Below are 22,597 nucleotides of genomic sequence, written 5' to 3'. Positions count from 1 at the left end.
AAAAAAAAAAAACTTAAATCTCATGATTAGTAAAGGTCCAAGACCAAATATTTATTTTTTATTTTTATTTTTTTTGGTAAAATACATGACCAAATATTCCATTACTTTTCCATTGAAGAATGAGTTATTTGGTCCATTTTGCCATTATTGAAGGATTGAAGAACTGAGTGAGATCCGATTGTTGATTTTTATTTTATTTTTATTTATAAATCGGTATTCTAAAATTTGGTAACTGGAAAATGACGAGGTGAGATGAGGGACTGCAAAGCGATTTGATAATAGTATGGGGATCTTAGTTTCTGTGGAGTGATTTGAGGGTGATAGCAGGAAAGGCCTGGGCGGTGGGTTTTGGAAGGTCTGGGATGTCGCCCAAATTTTATTTAAGAAAAAAAAAAAAAAAGATAGAGGAGACAGAGGAGAAGAGGAAATAAAGAAAGGTGGAATGGTGGTAGCAGAAGACGAAGGGAAGGGAAGGCTGTAGAAAGATGTTCTCAACACGTAGGAATGAATTTTTGAGAGAAAATTTATGATTTTGATCTGCACCATTGGTTTTAATCAAACGGTCAAAAGTAAAATCATGTTTTTCGTCCGGATGGGTAGAATGCGATTTTTCCACATTGTAGACGCACTGTATATATATATATATATATATATATATATATATATTTGTAATAGCTTACACTTTATAAATCACTGAGGAAATTTACCCATTGAATAGAATTGATGAAATGTTTTTAAATTTTTGGCTTTAAATTTTTGTTTTTATTTTCAAATTAGGCTCAATTAGGGTCAAATTGGTCAAGTGGACAAAGCACCTGATCAAGCTGCAACCGCATTTTTGCTTCATTTACAAAAAGCAGAATCACCATAAAAAATAATTATATTAACACTAAAAACCATATTCCATCAATTTGAGACCAAACAAAGGCATAAAAATACTATAAAAGCAAGTTCCCCCGCAAGATTCTGGTTTCTAGTGATATATATAGACTTAATTGAACTCAGTGGTCAATATCTCGATTTCTATATATATATATATATATATATATATATATATATATAAAATATACTTTGTTCTTTTTATTATTAAATATGTTGTCCATTTGTGTAAATTATTTCATCATTCTAGATTTCAAGATCTTCAGCTGTATAATATTTTCTTCTTTTCAATTTATTATAAATCTGAATATCAAAAAATATATATATATTATAAATACGTTGTCCTTTTGGACTACTTAATTCTTCTTCTAGAAATTTTGAACCTTGAAAAAATGTAAGAAAAGTTAATTATATATAAAACTCGCCTTTGAAATTAACGTTTGCTCCAATATCAGGTTTATCTCTAAAACCTTCTCATTTTTGCAAAGTAGATCCCTCTTCCGGTTTTTATATCATAATTCTTTTATTATATTTTCACTATTTTCTATTAAAAATAATATTTCAATTATTTTATTTATTGTCAATAATAACGAAAAATATAAATTTGTCCATTTAGTCAGTTAGGTTACAGCAGAGACATTATTCGTGAAAAAAGAAATGAATTGAATTCCATCCAATTTTAAAATATTTATTGAATCCTTACCATATGTACATCGGAAGAATCAAAAACACATCGAAATGGTTCCAGCTGTACTTAACAATAGAAGGATTTGGTAGAAATATGTAAAATTGTCCCTAATCTTTTATCTTCATTTTCTTATTGAATTGGTGATAAAATATATTGCATCTCCTTATTTTCATTTAAAAGGGAGCAAATTAAAAATCTCAATCCCAAAATTAAATAAGTTGTGTGTATTATATATATATATATATATATGAGATAAGGAAAAAAAAAAATTTATACATATATTAGATAAGGGATTTTTTTGCATTTTTGAATTTATATATTTATTTATATCCATCGTTGATATGATATCATCTTATATATTAATAAAAAAATAAAATAAATTAAAAAATAATAATAATAAAAAAAATATATGTTCTAAATGAAATCTTGTCACAATTTTTCTCAAATTCCTTTTAAGCCCAATGTCTTTCTTTTCTTAATTTCCCTCTTTTTTTTTTTTTTTCCTTCCCTCATCCTACCTTTCTTCTTCTTCCTTTTATAGTCATTATAGACATCCTCTTTCTCTCTCGCACTCTTCCACCTCTTCGTATTTGTTATACCTTCCCACATCTAATCATATTCTTAATCTTCGCCTCCACCCTCTGATTTGTTGAAACTTCCCACATTCTCAGCATCCGCATCTGCCCACCCTTATCACATGTGCGCATTAAACCACTTCAACATTACTTCTAAGAACTGGCCGCCCATGCTCGGCTTGACCATGAGCTGACCGCATGCTCGGCTTCGTAATACATTAAAAAAAAAAAAAAAAAAAAAAAGTATATATTTATTTACAAATTATATCTAAAGCATATACACGTACATGAAAGTAAATTAACAAGCTAAAGTTTTGGCTCGTTTTGGCTGAAGTTTTTCTTCTTAATTGACAGGAATATTATCCTCCTGAATAAAAATAACAAAAAAATATATCAAGTAAGGATCATAATAAAAAATAATAGTGCAGGAGAGCAATGACACAAATAAAACAAAACAATATCATTATTTCAGTAGTGACCCAAACTCACTTACGTCCGTTGAAAATTAAAACATATTGAAAACACCATTCTAACCAAAACCAAGAAAAATAAAGTATCATATTTATACTAATAATTATTAGTTGACAATTAACAAAAAGATAGGTGCAAATAATCTTATTGGTAGATAAAGTCTAAATGGTTATATAAAAAATTAAAATTAATTAAACAAGTTTATACCCAAAAAAGAAGAAAAATCAAATTTTAATTACAAAATAGTATTTTCTGATTTGTTATTGAATCTACATGCTAAAATAGTAGATATATGTATATAACAACTCTATAACTATGTATGTGCGTACATGTATGTGATGTATATAGATATACATATATGATTCTTCCCCCTCGGTACATAACATAGCATCAATCAAGCTGTAGATAAATAGAGCAAACGAGCGCAACAAAAACCTCAATAACTAGCTAGCTTTCTTTGTGCATACCAAAAGGGAGACCAAAAACAAAAATGGGCTCTGAAACCCCTTCCATTAAGCTTCCTCTCATTGATTTCTCCATACCCGGAGGACTAAAACCATGTACCCCGGAATGGGACTCAGTGAGGTCCCAAGTCCGGCAAGCACTCGAAGAGTTCGGTTGTTTCGAGGCATCCTTCAACAAAGTTCCTTTAGACATTCGAAAAGCAGTTTTTGATGCACTTAAACAACTTTTTGACCTCCCTTTACAAACCAAAGTACGAAACGTTTCTAACAAACCTTTTCATGGCTATGTTGGCCAATATCCTCAGGTACCCCTCTTTGAGAGTATGGGCATCGATGATGCCACCGATTCCCCTAAAGTTGAAAGCTTCACTAACATCTTCTGGCATCAAGGAAACCCAAGCTTTAGGTTTGTAACTTTATTTTTATATCATAAAGTTTTCGATGATGATACATATATATATATATTTCAACATCGAGTAGGATTAGTTTGTGATCAAATTATATGTTGCAATAAGAGAATTTTTGTATATATCAATATCAATTATTTGAAAGCTTAATTTTGTTATACTCTTTTTAGTTGTGTATATATATATATATATAGCTTAACGAGTTGAAATTTTTTATTGCATAAATTTGGCAGCAAAACCGTGCAACTCTTCTCCAAACAATTATCGGAGCTAGATCAAATAGTCCGGAGGATGATATTGGAGAGCTTGGGACTAGAGAAATACTTGGATGAACATATGGAATCGACAAACTACCTTCTTCGGGTGATGAAATATAAGGGACCTCAAAGCACAGATACTAAGTTGGGACTGAACGCTCACACAGACAAAAACATTGTCACTATTTTGTATCAAAACCAAGTCGAGGGACTAGAGGTCCAGACCAAAAATGGTGATTGGATCACTGTGAAACCCTCACAGGATTCCTTCACCGTCATGATCGGTGATTCTCTCTATGTAAGTTAAATTTCTTAAAAAAATTCCTCACACCATCCTTTTATTATATTTCATTTATTTTTTTTAATTTCAAAAATCATTTTTTTGAAGTAGAAACCTACAGTAAAAATCCAATACTTAAAATTTGGGCTGCAGGCTTGGACAAATGGTAGACTACATTCTCCATTTCATCGAGTGATGATGACTGGAAATGAGGACAGGTACTCTACCGGATTGTTTTCGATCCCAAAGGCAGGTTACACAATAAAAGCTCCAGAAGAGGTTGTTGATGAAGACCACCCTTTGCTTTTTAAGCCCTTTGACCATGTGGAGTTTCTCGGATTCTACTATTCAGAGGCAGGTCAGAGAGCTGAATCTGCCCTTACGGCTTATTGTGGTGTATAAAGTAAAGCAATTGCTGTGTGAGACGACTCTTGGTTAAATTGTATTTTCAAATCTTTTTCTTTTATGTATCAGGGTCTCAAATCCATGTACAATTTTATCTTCTACCAAAATAAATGCAGATCTTTGAGACAGTATCATATATTTTAGTATGTAAGTACAATTAAAGTATGGCGTCATTAAACTATTTTTATCTACTAAGGTTCTGAAATTTTGAGCTGCTAAAATAAACATAGATTATCAACTCTATATATCTTTAAAATTAAAAATCTAATAGGTGAATATGTAGGTATCTCATAACACTAGCCTGTGTATGTCATTTGAGAAAGATGTATATGAGAACGCCAAAAAGAACTATGGTATTTTTAATTTTTTTTTTTCTCTTTTTCTGTTCAAAGATGATGTTTAAGTGCTTCTGAAAAAAAAATTATTAAAAAAAAATGTGCTTCTGAAAATTTAACTTCATATAGATTTTCTTCTGTAGTAAGAAAAATGAAATTTGCTTTTACCAAAAAAATAAAAAAAATATGCATTTTCGTTCCTGGGCTGGATGTTCGATCCAGTACCTTATGTTGTTAGGCCAACAATCTCATAAAACGCCTAAAGCCCAAAAAAAGGTTGGAAGCCCAAAAATATAAGCGCCGTTGCCGGGGATCGAACCCGGGTCACCCGCGTGACAGGCGGGAATACTCACCACTATACTACAACGACTTTGATGTCTATGCTTCAAAACTTATTAATTTAATAGTTTCTAGTGAATATTTACGGCAACTACTTATGAAGAGCGTTAATACGTATATGATATTATGATTTATATGCAGCTGGAAATAGATAGCAAGAGCACCATTTTGTAAATATATATATATATAGACAAACAAAAGGTTAGGAAATATAATATATTGGGGTTTAACGCTTTTTTTTTTTTTAAATAACATTTGTATTGGGATTCAAATTTAAAATTATTATTCAAAAAAATAATAGAAAAGTGAGATGTGGGACGAACAATAAAAAGGTTATGGTGCATATATATAAGCTTAATATTTACTAAAATTAAGTTAATTATCCAATTGTTCGATAACTAGTTGTTAAAGTAAATGTAGGTTGTAATAAAAAAATTATCTAAAATAAGAAAAGAAGTTTGAAGAAGATTAAATCAATTAAAAATAGATGGTATAATAGATTCTTATATAATTTTAAAAGTGAGTTCAACAATTATATTACTCTAGAAGCAAGGACGGAGCTAAAAATGTCTCTAAAGACGTCCATATGTTATAAATATAAAATTATGAGTTTGGTGAAATTAGTCTAGTGGTAAGTCCCATACACTTATATTTTAAAAGTTGTAAGACAAATATATATTTATGCTTTGAAAAACAAAGAATTGCCCAACATTATAAATTAAAGAATTATTAATTGAATTTGTACAAGTAATTTTATAAGAAAGGAACATTTGGATTGTACCTTTTTTTTTTTTTTTTGGTTAGAACATCATACAAATCTTTAGTTTGAATGGATTATTAAGGTATAAATAACAATGTTATAGGATGCATTTATTTTGGCTAAATGAAAGATATATATCCAAAAAAAAAATCAAATATTAAAACACAAAAAGCAGAGTCAAAGTAGAGCTCCACTAAAAAAATTATAATACTATAATTAATAAGAAAGTAAAAAATTTAAAAATTTAAAATTAAAATGAAATAATATAAAACATTATAGTAAAAACTAACTAAAATAATTATTGATTAAGTTTCAAAAAACAAGAATAGTTGTAACTTAATTCTTAATACATAATTATATTAGTATCTATTAATTAATTAAATTTAGTTTTTTTTTTTTTAATAAAACTTAGTTTATGATCAAGAAATACCTGCAAAAAAATAATAATATATATAGAAAAGATAAACATTTGATTAGGGGGTCAGTTATCAATCTAAAGAGCTATTTTCTTTTCTTTTCTTTTTTTTTTTTGAAATTACAGTATATATCTTAAAAAAGTTAAAAAGCTTAGGGTCCAGAGTTTGATGTTTGTAGAAATGGCGAAGAGTGATCAAATGTAAAGGCTGCGGTGGTATATACTGTGGTAGATCAGATGTAATATAGGAAAATTATGTTTTCTTTTTGTTATGTTGTATTTTTGCATTTGTTTAAGTTGAATCAAAAATTAATATTTTCAGAAAAACAAGAAGATCCTCTTTTTCTTTTTTCCTTTTTCTTTTTTTGGGAGAAAAAGAAAAAAGATAATCATTGAAAAAAATAAAGACCAACAAAGGGTAACCTACCCTCTTAGTAGATATGCTTTTATCAATCGTCGCCACGTGCTTCAATTGTAATAAAGACCAACAAAGGGCAACCTACCCTCTTATTAGATATGCTTTTATCCATTGTCACCACTTGCTTCAATTGTCGCATAGTTGTTTTATCCATGCTGGGCAAATCGGGTATTCATATGCTTTTGCTTTGTGGAACAATCACAGTCCCGCCTATGACATAAGCCACAAATTTTGCTGGTACATTTACATGGACCATGTGACCGTGTCTGAACCATTACCGAATTATAATCAAACAATTGTGATCATTGAGTCTATATGTTTTATTGCTCTCTATTAAGCTTGCACATATTAAATAGTAATATTATCCATCAACTAGAATCTTATTACATATAATGTATTGATGAAAATTTCTTACCCCTTAAATAGTCTATAATATAAATGCTTGATTTATAATAGCTATGCTTCTAACTTTCTTGAATTTTTGGCTATTTAATTTCAACATCTTTTTAATAAATTCGTTACAGTTCTACTTTGTGATCATGCATTGACTTTTTTTTTTTTTTTTAATATGCAATTTCTTGCCTCTTAGAATTATTTTTACGTCTAATTTCTCCTTTTCCTTTCGTTTGGTAGATTTCAAACTCCGAACATAACATGAAATACATGAATTAACGAAGAGGAATTAATATACAAATATTTAATATTACCCAATTTATTTTGGATGTCACATGGGTTATGTCCGCATATAACTGCTAAACGCTCAACATAAGCTGCCCAGCATCAGACAGCACATGATTGCTTTACAAATATTTACATATCCTCAAATCAGTTGCTCTGTCTTCATCATTTTAGACTGTTGTACTATTTTTTTTTTTTTTTCTATGGAATTGTCACATCGAAATTGTTTTCAGATTTTATCTACCAGTAACGCTCTGAACTTAAGTTGGTAATAGTGGGTATCTAGAAAAGTTTTAACAGAGATCCAAATTGGTTTAAAAGTGTATTAACAAAGACAAATCTATTTATAGAGGAGAAGAGGATTGTGGTGGAAGAGGATTGTGATGGTTGCTTAACACCTTATCCTTGTGGATTGATTCCAGCAACTCTCAAGTGGAAGTTGCACCATTTGCTTCGTTTTCAGGCAAACCACGCATGGTGTCTCATATTCACTCTTGGGATTTTTTTTTTTTTTTTTTTTTTTTTTTTTGGTCGATGGTTTCACTTTGTTTCGTTAGAATCTATTGTCATTGCTTTTTAGTTTGGTAATTGCTGGTTGACACTTGGGGCTGTGACCAGTTGAGATGGCTACAAGCTTCATGGAGTAATCTTTCAGATATCCTACTTTTTGAATTACCAGTCCCACAACAAGTCTTGGCCGCTAAAAATTCAGTTTTAGATTATTGATTTGGGTAGCATAAACTCTGCTTTCTTCCTTCTTATGTCTATCACTCGTGTCTATCTTCAACTTCATTTCATTCATTTTCATTTGTACTTTTCATCATTACCAATTCCAATCCACATTGACACTTTGAGGCTCTGGTTATCCAATGAAATGAATTGTCATCTTTCATAAAATCTAATCTAGTTAGATTCTATATGTATCATGTATATATTTTAGCCAAAAACTAAAATTTATGTTTAATATGTAAAACTTGTTTATTTATTTGTGCAATTTGCAGAAATTTATTGGAGTTTGTTATTATACAGATAACAATTATTATTATTATTATTATTATTATTATTATTATTATAACAATTTTCCATCAATAAAATACAGTGTTAACGATTATGTTAAATGAATATATCTAATTAATGATAAACAAAGTATTTTTATCTTTTGTTAAATCCAGTTTAACTACAAAATCAAACAAATTGTTTATCTTTTGATATTTTAGAGACTTTCTTGTTGGCATTATCTATTGATACCTTTTTTGTTGTGTCATTGTCATTGAGAAAAATAATTGTGGGCTGAGCGCAATTTTCTTTGATTCCAAAACAATGTCTTCAAGTTGGGTCATTATTGATGTTAATTTTAATATATGATAGAAATCCACTCAAGCAAGTCTTATTCAGTCTATTCAAAATCTCTTAGCCTTATTTTCCATTTGTCTTGTTTGTTTTTTAGGGTCTCTTTTTTTCTTTTTTCTTTTTTCTTTTTTTTTTCCCTTTTGTATATGTTTTTTTTGGGAGCCTCTTATATCTGTTATCGTATTAAATTAATTTTTGACCACCATTTAAGATCTTAGATTTGGAAAAGTATACTTTCGAGTTTGGAGAGAACAATAAATGGATTATGTAAATTACAAACTTTATACTTCTATAAATAGTGAATATTTACTCTTAATTTTTTTTTATTTGATTTCTGACAAAAAGAAATAATTGATTCAATTAACTATTTGAATAATATTAAAGTCAACGTCTAGCCTACCAAATTATTTAGCAAATGTGTATATGCCATTATTTAATTGGTTTATATTGAGAATTACACTTATTCCAAATAATAACATATGTATACTTGATAAATAACTTAATAAACTAGTTGGTTCCTATAGTATTACTCTAATTATTTATGTTTGTTCATTGGAAAAAAAAAATATTTATGTTTGACAAAGTATTTAACAGCATGAAAACTAATCTATGTGAAATTGTTAAAATAAGCATTAATTATTAGCATCAATGAGTAACGTATGCATTAATTATTTAATTAGTAGATACCTCTTTAAATTTTATTTGGGTTTAATTGTAAATCATAACCAAACAAAAAATATATATATATACGAGTAAAACTCTATATATTTTTAGTCAAACCAAATTATTAACAGTCATATAAAATTGGTTTTGTTGATATATCCTTTACTCCCATACTAATAAAATTATGGATTCGAGATGTATTCCTTCCTTTTTAGATTAGGAATTGTTGTAATGATTAAAAATATATATATATTTTATGGCGAGAGATGAATGTTTTAGGATATAATCTTACATCTTGGGCAACTAAAAGAAATTCAAAGTTTAACAAATAGTGACTATATTTTACATGAACAAGGAAAGCTATTAACCACAAAAATTATAATAGTTTATAGATTAAATTGACATATTATCATGCAAGTTAGAAAAAGCAGATGGTAGATAACCCATTATTTAACTTTATTATCATCAAAAGACTGCTTAGAATCAGATGTACAAATAAAAAATAGTGTGTTCTACAAATTTTATACCCTATAACAATTGCAAATACATTATTTGCATGAGAATAGACATTCGATTATGTTCTTTGTCAAATCTAATTAATGACTCGAGAAGTGTCAAAATCAAGATCATGATCTAGACTGAACTACAACAAGGCATTTGGATATTAAAATCAAATTCCGTTTTTTCTTACTTTATCTTTTCCTTATTCCTTTTTTTTGGCTAAACAAACGAACAAATGCTAGTTTTGCAAAATTTCTGTCTTTCTCTTAATTTGAGGACATATACATGCATGCAATGAGCCTAGACTATTAAGTAATGATATATTTCAATCAAACTTATTAATAGACTATTATTATGATTAATTTCAGGCCTAAAAGATAGTTTAATCATTTGAAAAGACACATATCGAATTATGAAAGGTGGGAGATAATGATTTTCTTTGGCATTGAGTACTTATAAGCACACTATTTTCGGATACAAAAGTAATCCTTGAAAGGGAAAATTAGCAAACCCTAATCTGATCATCTTACTAGATTTGCTATAGTAGTATGATAGGTTCAGACACGAAACTTTCCCAGTCCAAAAACAGTTTTGATTCATGTAGTACTTCATGTCAAAGCGATTGGGAATTATGCAAGTTGAACCTGAGTTGAAAATCATGATACATTGATGGTATAGGAATTAATTTTAGTGCATGAGAAACATCATACTCATATATATATTATCAAAGTTCAACCCAGCTAATCTTTGATGTGATTGAGATTTATTGATTCTGATACTCCGCTTTAAACAAAGCAGCTCAATCATTATAGTTGACAAACCTGCTAGTAGAAACAGTTAATGTGGATACAGTAAAAACACTCTGTTGTTGGTTAGTGCTCTAGCTAACTCTACAACTAGTCATTCCAAATATGAACAAAAACGAGCCTATATAATATTGCCACCTGCCAGTAGAAGGGGCAAGTGAAACTTTTATGTTGGTCAAATAATAAAATTGTGATGAAACTTTCTGTTTAGCTTAGATGTATTTTCATATCTAATTAAGTTAATTAAATATTGTTGTCAAATCCAAAATTTTCTTACATGAAAATGATCAATGGGAACATGTTGGAGCAGTAGCTGACTAGGCCTTGGAATCTAAATCATAATTCTTACTTCTGACTACAAAAGAGTACTATTCGAGCATATTTTGCTTTCAAGTCAAGTGGAGCCTATTGCTTGTTATAATCGATGGTTTCAAATACTGAATAGACAAAATGAAAATAGATCGCCAGGATAAAGAAAAATGGATAAAAGGAATTGAAACCCCAAATCCGTATATATATATATATATATATATATATACCTTCCTTTTTGTTTAGATAATTAATGTCACTTCCTATTAGATCTCTTTTGGTCCGCAAGATCTACGAAAACTTTATGATCAATTTTTTTACCAATATTTCTCCATTTTCGTACAAAATGTGATGTTGGACGAAGATCAAGCTTAGAAATGTGTCCCTCTGATTAAACCATGTGATGTTTGAAAGCATGAAGTTTGGTGATATATACATATATATATATATATCTATATATATATATAGATATATATTTATATGAGGAACAAATCAACAGATTTGTTTGGTTCTTGGACCAGGTTTGCCCATACCAAAAATGCATGATTAAGGTACACGAAATTAACAAGGTTCACAAACTGAAAAGCCAATATTATCTATATCTATTATCTATATCTAGAGCATGCAGCACATGGTTTGCAGAGGATCACTTTCCAATCAATATCAGAAATGATTGACAAATAATATTATATTATTTATGTCATTGATTAAGATAATAAAAACTCTAGAATCACCCATTGAATTTCAAGCGGAGAAAAAATATATCAGAAAAATGAAAGTGGCGGCCTGTGCTATATATATTCTTGTTTAACATGACATTTATAGCCTCATAACCACAAATATTTTTTTTTTTTGGTGGTTTTTTTTTTGTTTGGGGGGGGGGGGGGGCGGGGGCGGGTGGTAAATTCCCATGCATCTAATTAATGACTAGTAATTAATCTTATAAATCTTGACCAATTAATGTCTTATTTATCGGAGACCAGAGGATTTTCCCTTCATAACGGGGCCAAATTAAAATATGTCTGTTTGAATGTATTTAACTCTAGAATATATATTCAAATTAGGAAATTTTCCCCTCTTCACCTTTTCTTTTCTTTTCTTTTTTTTTTTTTCATCCAAAATCAAAGACAAAGACAGCAGAAAGAGTCTTTGTTTGCATCCCCTTTGTCTTCCTGGGGCCGTTTTCTTGGGGAACTAATAAAATCTAGTAATATATTCTTTATCCATCTTTTTCTTACCCAGCCGGCCCCCCCCTATTGCTCCAAAAATATGACACTTCCAATAATAACATACCCCATATATATATATATATATATATATATATATATATATATATATTTACATTTATTCTAAAAAGAATATAAATAAAAAAAATTTAAAAAAAATGAGTGGGGCTAAAAAAAAAAATAAATAAATAAAAATTATAATGAGTCTAATTAATTTAACCAACTTTTACTCGATTGTGATGATCATTTACATCGGCAAACCCATTTAGAGTAACAGGTGAAAATAGTCTGACCGATGAAAGTGCCTTGTTGAAATGCTTTGCTTTAGTCCCAAGGTACTCATTCCAAGTCACCGACCGGTATAGCGGTGGGTGACTCCGGCTCACTAGTCGTGAAAGTGGTGATATTTGGACACTTTCCGGTGGGCCATAAAGGTAGGCAATGGATAGCCGGTGACAACTCCGGTTGACGACGGCCCGGTGGAGGACACTTGGATACATCCCATTGGACAAGATGTGGAGAAGATCACCAACGTTGATAACAAGAGCACCATGGATTGGTGGGACCGTGACCCAACCCGCAGTGCCTTCTCTTTGTACTTGCAGACCACTTGTGGTGTTTTGGTGGAGAATTGTGAGGAGTGTTGAATCCGTATGGGCGGCTAAACCCATGGCCCGATCCGGATCCGGACAAGCTGGGTACGAGTTCAACTGCAAAGCGGCTGTTGCTCCTTTGAATTCGCCTTTTGGGCCTGCCCATTTGATGTCTGACTTGGATATACCCAATGAACCAAGCATTAGCCACATCAGTTTCCCTGCAAGCCTGTTCATCTCCTTCTTGTACTCTTCAATGATACCACTAACGGGAGAAACAACAAAATAAAAGCGTGTGTGTTCGATCAGCAAACAAAAATATCAAAACACTGTGGAAAAAAATTTTAACAAAAAGACAAAAAATGAAATTTAAAGATGCCTAGCTATTATATATATAATGGATACTAAACAAAGCCAAAAACAGTAGTAAAGGACTAGATTTGTATCTTTATTGATGTTATCACACCACACCATATCTTGTGGGTGGGAACCACAGGTCTCATAATTATAATCTTTGCTAAAATTGCATTTATATATATATATATATATAAAATACTGGTAAGAAGGAACTTTGGGTATTTCCTTTTTTTTATGTATATATATATATATATATATATAAATATATGAAAATAGTAGTTGAGTTTTTTTTCCCCATTATATTAATATAAAATAGAATAAAAAGGAGAATTTTACACGTGCATGGTCTGTGTGAGGCAGTACCAGAATTCGCTGTGATCATGGGGCCAAAGTTGGCGAAAATGGTCATGTGGGGATCCGACAATCGTGAAGCCTTCGGACCACATGAGCTTTGGGAAAAAAGAAGAAATCCGGGCAAACCCATACCCGGAAACACCCTCAGGGGAGCGAGCAGCTTTGAGCTTGTCCTGCACCGGAAGAGAGAAAAGAGTCCGGCCCAAACTCTCAATGTCGTCTAGAAGATTCTTGGAGATGCCGTGTTTGGTGACTTGGAAGACACCCCAAGTCTTGCATGCATGGCCAATGAGTTTAAGGGCATTTGGGTCTGCGAGATCAATAATTGGCACGGACTCTGAGGCCCCAAACGAGTCCACATCGTGACAATTAGGGTAATGATCATCTACCTGACTCCATGCATACGAGTCCGGCAACTCTTGTACTGAGTTGAAATCAAGGTGTTTGTGGTGGATATGGACAGGGTGGGATTTAAAAGCATCCGAAAGTCTCGAAGGCATAATTGTAGAGACAAATCAAAAGGTTATATATATATATATATATATAGAAGAAAATTTGTTCTGAATGAATTTGGTGATTAAGTATTGAAGATAGAGAGAAAAATTAGGAAAGTGTGCTTCAAGTTGAAGTTTGGGTAGTAGTAAGCAAAGCAAAAAGCTATAATAGTAAGCTTAGGAGATACAAGTGGTAATAGTGGGAGAGACAAAAAAAAAAAAAAGTGGTGGTAGTAGTAGTTGTAGATGTTGTTTTAGAAACATAGGAAGATAAAGATGAGGTGAGAAAATAGGATGGGTGCGTGGTGAGTATATATAGAAATGAAGGACAAGATGGTGACAAGTTGCCTCATAAAGTCCCCCCACACACCCCCCACTGAGGAAGAGATATGAGTAAGAAATTTAGCTGAGAAATGAAAAGGGAGTAGAGGATCCAGATCTTATGTCTTTTTTTTTTTTTTTCTTTTTTTTGTCTTTATTGATGTTCATTATTGATACGATATCATTTCATATTTTTATTAAAAAAATATATATAATAAAAAAATAAATTAAATTAAATAAGAAAGAAAAATAATCACTTTTTAATATAAAATTAGATTTTGTAATCAAATAAGAATAAATAACTGAAAAATGAGGACAGGATATCTCCTTCCGTTGTGGTGGTAAATGATATATAATAGTAGTGGTTATTAATTTTTGTTTATGATATTCAAAGAGTTGATGGGAAGGAGACAAGGAAATGAGAGGAGAGTCAGTGTTTGGTATTGGACGAGGGAAAGAACAAAAATTGAAAGGACCATCCTGTCCTCTACAAAAACAATTACAATTGTAAAGGAAAGGAAAAGCATCTAAACCTCTCAAAATCGATAGGGGGGGTTCCATGAAAAGAGGAGGGCCCTCCTCTCTCCATGTGCATTTGTCTTCTCCTCAAGTAGAAAAACATCTAAATCAACCCAACCCTCTCTTCGTCCTAATCTCTATTCACTACAGGACAATCTGTGCCCCTCCTCTTAGTTTTGGTTGCATGACCAAATTGCCCCTTTTTATCCTTTTTGAAATTGGTGAAACTTCTCTTGAATCTATGATGGCTAGGGGACCCAACAAGTTGTTTTAGGGTTTATCTATTCTTATAATTAAGGAATAGGGAGGGAGACAAGTACATATATACTTGGGGAACACATATGCATATATGGAACGGGGTAATTCCGTCTCTGGAAATTTTTGAACCAGAAAAATAAAAGTAGATTGAGTGCTCCTATGCTTTTCACTTGTATTTGATCATTTCCATGGAAAGTAGTAAAGTTTATTTTGGTATTTTGCGGTTAGCTTTGTAGTTCTTTTGTCCCATATGACCCCAAGTGGGGGCTAGCTCCCACAAACCCTCACTCTCCTTTAACACAACCATTTTTATTTTATTTTTAATATTTGTCCCAAAGACATTTGCAAATGGGCTTTTTTTTTTGTTCTTCGATTTATAATCCTTTCCCTGTCCCTTGTTTTTCTTCCCCTTTCTACATAGACAAGAAGTTCGAAAGCTCTCTAATTTTCTTTTTGTTTCATAACTTTCTTTAAATTTTTTTAATTTTTTTGTGGTTGCCATGGACACACAATAGAATAAAAACATGATGATGTCATACATATGTATACATTAGTCATGCCTCCTATCCCATCCTACATTGAGATGACCATCAGAAATCAATTGGACATCCGCTCGTGAGTGCACCCACACACATGCATAATAGTTTTTTGACATGCACATGCAGTTCACGTGGTACAAACATGGTGAGGTCGGGTCTTTACACGATAGCTACCAAAATAATTATTATGGACCAAATTTTTTTGATTCATGGTAATAATAATAATCTTATTGAATTTTACCCTTTGCCACAAATAATGTATGGATTATGTACTTTTCTCATCGTGGCTTAAAAGTTTTTAATGATTTTATTTATATAGAAATTTTCAAGTTAAAATTATTTTCATGAAAAATCATCATGTCGTTATTAATAAGGAAGAAAAAAATTAGATTTTATACTTGCCAGATAACTCAAACAACAATTCAATATAATTGCAAATTTAAGTTGGGTACGAAGGATCGAACAAAAAAAAAAGCATATTAAATTATCATATATTTTTAAAATTATCGCTAATAGAAAATAAATCTAACAATTTATATCAAATTTATTTCAAATAGTTTATATATAAAGTTTTGTTATTTTCCACCTTATCATCGTAGATAATCATGATCACTAATGAGATATGCATGTGTCTCCATGTGGGTGATGGTGACGACCATCTCCATACTAACAGGAAATTTCATGACTTATTGTGTGTGTACTCCTATTTTTAGTTAATATGACATCAATCACAAAAGCTATCTAATGGCCGGAACTTCAATTTACAATGCATGCCTTTTCCTTATCTGTTTGGACAACTTTATTGTTCATTATCGAAAAGGTATTTCTGACGGCCGGAACTTAATTCAAGTTACAAAGCTTTGCCTTATTCCCTTGATGTATTTGGACAAGTTTATCTTCTTTTTAACTTTATCGTTCATTATTGTTGGCGATTGAGAAAAAAAAAAAGAATTGTGTAGATCTTCGTAACATATAATTCTAAGAAATTAATAATACATATGTACATATGTCTGCGATTCAGAAAATATATTTAATGGCCGGAAACTTTAAATGACAATTGATTTTTGCCCTTTTTATCGACAAAAAGTTGTATAGATATTTGGGAAAATTCAGATCGTCAATGATTTGTCACATGATAATTTTAAAAAATTGATATATATATATATATATATATATATATATATATATATATGGGTGTGTGTGTGTGTGTGTGTGTGTAAATTGTAGGTGTAGGTTGATGATCAAGCAGTGTAAATCATTTATGTTGTCGTTATTGATGACTAAAACATTCCTCATCCCTAGACCAACAGGAATTGTATGAGTTGTTTGCATCAATTTCTATGATCAGAAAAGGCATGGAATGGCCTCAGCTCTGTTTCACAGAGCTTGCCTTTTAGGGTTCGGTATTTGGACAACTTTTTTCTCCCACCTGCTAATTTTAGTATTCGCATACCACATAACAGTAATGCTTTGTTTTTTGTTGCTTCATGGGGAGAGAGATTGCCTGCTTTTACATCTTCCCTCCAATCACTTCACACTTTACGCTCACAGTACTTCTATTTTTCCTATATACATGTAGAGAAGAAAAACCAAAAAACGAAAAAGATGAAAACACCAGTAACTCGGAATATTAATTACTATGCTTTTATTCGCATTCATATACATACATACTAGTGTATATTGATTAATAAATTATTGGCTTTTTCTTCTGCTTAATTAATGTTCTATATATAAATACATATTAATGTGTTTTGATTAATTAATAATAATCTTTAATCAATCCAAATTAATCTTTCCTTTAGCATGTGCATACGACAATATTGTATGCGTGTATATATATATATATATATATGCATAATTTCTACAATACACTTAAAAAGACCGCTGGCTTATTATTAGAAGGAACTAAAACGCGTATAAGTGAAACTGATATGATCTGTGGCTGCCACGGATTGCTTGCCATCTAGACATACTTTTTAAGTACACAAAATTAAATAGACACTTAAAAGACATTAGACTACTGGCAAATATATTGAGACTAGTGACCTGACCCATATATGTAGAGAGAAAGTCTTTTACAACGAAATTCCTTATTTAATAAAATTAGAATTTCTTATATGGCACAAGTTTTTCTAGTCAATAAGATAATAATTAATATTTAAATTTAAATCTAAAAATTTAAATGAGATATAGCAACTTTTAGTGCTTGCATGTAATTAACCCTTACTTATTAAAGTTAGGAATTCCTAATTAAAAAAAATTATTATTATTATTATTATTACTATATCTATGTATAAGTTAGGAATTCCTAGTTTTAAAAAAAAATTATTATTATTATTATTATATCTATGTATATATTTATATATAACTAAACTTAGATGAGGTCAATCAGATGGTAAGCATTAAGATTTTTTATAAACTATTGAATCATTCTAATTATTGAAATTTAAAAATACATTTATGGTTCATTAATTCTTTATAAGGTTTTTTTTTTCCAAAAAAATTATATTATGTTATTAAATCTATATTAGATCATATATTAATATTAAATTTCAATTGTTGAAGTAATTTAAAAAGTAAAATGAAAATCCGATACTAAAACTATCTGGTAAATTTGATTTAAATCTAACTATATATATATATATATATATATATATATATGTATAAAGTTTCTTATCAGGTCAACATGATAATAATATGCTAAGAATTTTATTCACACCAATTGAATTTATTAAGGCTTATTTAATGGATTGGACATATTTTTAAAATTAAATCTAGAGGATTGATTTCATAGGTTTATCATATAATACTATCCACTTAACCTCAAAAGGGACTCACTGTATATGTATATTGATTAACTGTGAACAAAGTTTGTTTCCACTTTACATTAGCAAGTGTTTTTTACAATACAAGATGATAATATGTTGATATATTAAATAGTGAGAATATTATCTCAATTATTAATTTAAAATTAAACGCTTTATTTTTTTTTTTCTAGTAAATATTTAAAACTAAACACGTAGTTGGAAAGTGGCATTCTTAAATTTAATACTTGTCACATTAGTAAATAATATAAATTGGAAACTATATTCTCAACCTATCAAAGTTGTTTAAACATACAATTAATAAGCATTGATGCATACGTGAGTGTGTGAAAGAGAGAATTGCACCTAGCTAGAGAGATAGATCTGTCACGATCACAATATATGTACATGTATACCTCCATCAACGTTGATCATGATCACCCTCACCAGCCTCTAATTGAGTAAGCAATCAAGTTTGTATAGGAATACTTCCCACTAAGGTAAGGGCCTAAAAAGTCTTACTCCTTCCCTTGTCACAGTCTCATAGATGCTCAATTAAATTAATCTTCCATGATTGAAAACTTAATGCAGAAGCTCCAAACAGTTTTTAAAGTTGCAAATGTTGGGAAATTCAAAAAAATTCTGATTTTGGAATTATCCAACTTTTGTTTAACTTTCTATTTACAGTTAAAATAATTAATATTCTAACCAAGAATATTAATGCATGACAAGCACAATATGCTTTCGGTTTCAACCTTATTGCATATCATCATTTTCAACCAGATAATGACACCAATTCTCTATGTTTAGTGTTCATTGAAGTTGACACTATAATATTATATATCAAACTATTTACTTGTGTGTTAAAGATTTCATAGCAAAAATTAATTTATCGAAAGGATGGATCTTAAAAGCAGCTAGCTAATTAGAATATTTAATGTTCTGTCTGTCCAAATAATAGAAAATAATTAACTAGTAATATAGACAATAAGACAACAATGACTTCAAACATTAACAAATATTGCGATAGATCCACATGTTCTCCTCCATATGAGACAAAGCTAGTGGGCTTGAGTTATAAGCTAACACATAAACCAGTAGCTAATAATAATGCTAATAATTCTAATTGAACTGCTATTTTGTCCTTGCTTTGGAACTGGACAGCAGATCGGTAGCTATTTAATTCATTCTAATAGTCTACATATTCAAATTAAAAAATTCAATAATTCAAAAGACAAACAGTTTAGGAATCTTTTACTTTATGACAGAGAATGATTTCAGAGAACTCATTATATTTAATACAAGTATACTTACTTAATTGCCCTTCATTTGATTTTTCTTTTACAACTAATTATCGGATAAGATGAGCTTAATTTTTTTTTTAATCAGATGAAAGCAATGCAATATTGCAATATTGCAATATTGCAAATTAATTTATTATCTTCCACTTACAAAAATATCAAATATATTAACCAGGTCTTTTCAGGCGTAGTGCCGTTGTTCATTCGTACAATTGACTATAAGGAATCAAATTAAATAATCACCAAATTACTTACAAGTTTTGATATATATAACAATATCAATATTATTTTTAAAATTTAATAAATGAAATTGGTTTCTAATAATATTAATTTAAATAAGTATACGTGTCTATACAATATATATATATATATGCTGTGATAAGATATATATTTTTAAGGATATATTATTATTTTCCTTTACCTGCCTATGTCATTTTAATTTCATCGATTTGGAAATTCAGTTATAGTTGCACTACTGGTGGTTTTATGTACTATTTTTTTCATGCAGGCTAGGAGTTGCACGTGTCGTGAGCAATTTGGAGTGTCCTACACTCCTATAGTGATTGAATTAGTAGATCAATCAAACTAGAAACTAATGCTATGCGCATGACACGTACATGCATAAACGAACAATCCAAAATTGTTGATCTATATATATATATATATATATACACACTTTTGGAGTAGTCACGTTTCTACGATCTATATTTCAAATTAGAAGATAAGTGATTGGTAATATTGATGATCACCATTGACCAATAAGTACAAGTTTTTTTTATGCACACAAATGGATGAAAAGTGGGTTCGGTTTTTCTCCACTTTAAATTTCTAATGGACATGATTGAGAGCAGAGCGGCTATATCAAAAAATGATTTTACATACATGGAAAATGATAATTAATATGATTAAGACGTATTATGTTAAAAGTTAGATGCCGTACTGCCACAGCATCAATGGCTTTGATATAATGATGAGAAATTTAAAATTATTATCAAATTGGTTTTCATGGAGATCTAGTAGTGCTACTTAAGGGGGTTCACATCTCTAAACCTAAAAGCATTTACCCTTTTTCTTTCAAAGATTTCAAGCTCACGAGTAATGAAAAGGAATATTTACTTGGATGAATTATCAACCTCAGAACCAAAAGAAAACCAATTACCATTACCATAAGAATTTAGCATATTTTGCCAACTAAAAGCTACGCTGTCAATTCAGTTGGGCCCCTCTTCATTCATTGCTTTTCCAGCATTATTGCTACCTACTACTCAAATATATAGATAATTAATAAATAATTAAATTTTAATGATCTCATAATTATCACTTGAAAAATTAGCGTTTAATTTGACACACATATAATCACTTTACATATATCAGATTCTTTTGTGATTAGGATCCGAACGTGTAAATGTCACCTCATGTTTCCTTAATTGAATTTTCAAATGAGGCAAAACTTTCTTACTTTCTTTTTCTTTTTCTTTTCTTTTTTTTTGTTTTCATTTTTCCAATATCTACTCTCACAAGGACAGGTGTCAGAAAAATAATGCAGAGAGATGGATACATTTTGGACTCATTATTGGTATGACTTTTAGTGCATAGTATACTGCTCTTGGGATTGGCTTTTTTTTGTTTTTTTTTTTTCCTCCCTCTCTTACAACCAATCACATGGTTGTAGCAGCGAACCAAAAGAAGCCCCTCGAAACAAGGTTTTAAGATAGAATGGAAGATTAAAACAACTTTTGGTTGGCCATTTCCCTTCTGCATTTTTTAATTCAATCCTCACAGTAACTTCACTCGTCAAACATCATCTTCTTCAGTCTCCACCACTATATTTCGTTAAATTTCTGCGTATTATAAGGGGATTTTTATGATTTTTTTTAATATAATATATATCAAATTAGAAAATTTAAATTCGAATAATTGTAAAAATAAATAAATAAATAATAAAACCCATAGTTTGCATGTGAAAACAGCCCCAGCCTACCATATGACACGTATTCAAAGGTATGACACGTATTCAAAGGTTGAAAGGTTAGTTAATTCACAATATAATTCCCTCCCATTCTGATTATAAAAAATATAAAAAATAAAAAATTGCTGTACTTATATAACTATATAAGCTACATTTGCGAGGAAAAGAAAGAAAAGAAACTAAATATTATGGACACAAAATATGGACAATGGTTTTTTCTTTGTGCGAGAAGTATACGCAAATTGATGGATGCATCTTATAATTCAAATGTCCAATTCGCAGACTTTTATCTTGCCGTCTTTGACCCTTTATTTTCATATATATATATATATATATATATTTTTGTCAGGTCTAAATATAGGCAATGAATTATATCATGTAGAAGCCCATATTCGCTCTATATAATGTATATTATAAGATACAATATTTATAAATTTTAAATATCTAGCTCTGTTTTTTTTTTGTTTTCTTTCGAAGTTTGTGATTGCTCAAGTCACAAGGAGATTGAAGCTAGAGGCAAAGTGTTCAGACATGTAAAAAATATGGGGTGCATTGAAACATGATATCCATGGACTCTTTATGCACTTTATTTAAGATATCCTCAAACATTTGTTAATTCTATCCCTATATTCATGCCTCTGCTGCTGGATTTTATATTGCATTTATGTATAAATATCTCAAAGTTTCATATTTCAAGTTGATATCTCTAGTATTTATACGATATATATATATATATATATACATATATAAATACTTATCCAATTTTCGGATAATAAAATGTCGCATTAATTATTCAATACTGGATATGTATATATATATATATATAGATGTATATTAAACCTGCAAATTCATCGAAGGATCG

At 30.1% G+C, this 22,597-nt stretch overlaps 2 protein-coding genes and 1 non-coding gene across 4 annotated transcripts; 1 reads left to right on the top strand and 2 right to left on the bottom strand.

Moving 5' to 3' along the window:
- Positions 1 to 2,985: 2,985 nt before the first annotated feature.
- On the top strand, positions 2,986 to 4,560 carry LOC107406142 (probable 2-oxoglutarate-dependent dioxygenase AOP1). The gene is made up of 3 exons (XM_016013244.4): positions 2,986 to 3,483; positions 3,718 to 4,039; positions 4,175 to 4,560. The coding sequence occupies exons 1-3, from the start codon at positions 3,104 to 3,106 to the stop codon at positions 4,421 to 4,423; spliced, it is 951 nt and encodes a 316-aa protein (XP_015868730.2). The 5' UTR covers positions 2,986 to 3,103; the 3' UTR covers positions 4,424 to 4,560.
- Positions 4,561 to 5,059: 499 nt separating this feature from the next.
- TRNAD-GUC (transfer RNA aspartic acid (anticodon GUC)) lies at positions 5,060 to 5,131 on the bottom strand. Its single transcript has one exon. It is a non-coding gene; the product is annotated as a tRNA-Asp (tRNA).
- A 7,280-nt stretch (positions 5,132 to 12,411) lies between these two features.
- LOC107406664 (gibberellin 3-beta-dioxygenase 1) lies at positions 12,412 to 14,333 on the bottom strand. Of its 2 annotated transcripts, none has more exons than XM_048469359.2 (2): positions 13,513 to 14,333; positions 12,412 to 13,084 (listed from the first exon to the last, which is right to left on the bottom strand). In XM_048469359.2, the coding sequence occupies exons 1-2, from the start codon at positions 14,028 to 14,030 to the stop codon at positions 12,442 to 12,444; spliced, it is 1,161 nt and encodes a 386-aa protein (XP_048325316.1). In that variant the 5' UTR covers positions 14,031 to 14,333; the 3' UTR covers positions 12,412 to 12,441. The 2 variants fall into 2 exon arrangements, with proteins under 2 accessions (XP_048325316.1, XP_015869320.3); XM_016013834.4 differs by having other exon boundaries at positions 13,540 to 14,323.
- Between the last annotated feature and the right edge of the window lie 8,264 nt (positions 14,334 to 22,597).

The sequence above is a fragment of the Ziziphus jujuba genome, chromosome 1 (assembly GCF_031755915.1).
Source record: "Ziziphus jujuba cultivar Dongzao chromosome 1, ASM3175591v1".
Classification (NCBI taxonomy): Eukaryota; Viridiplantae; Streptophyta; class Magnoliopsida; order Rosales; family Rhamnaceae; genus Ziziphus; species Ziziphus jujuba.
Note: the sequence above shows the minus strand (reverse complement) of the source record. Positions and strands in the feature narration are given on the sequence as shown.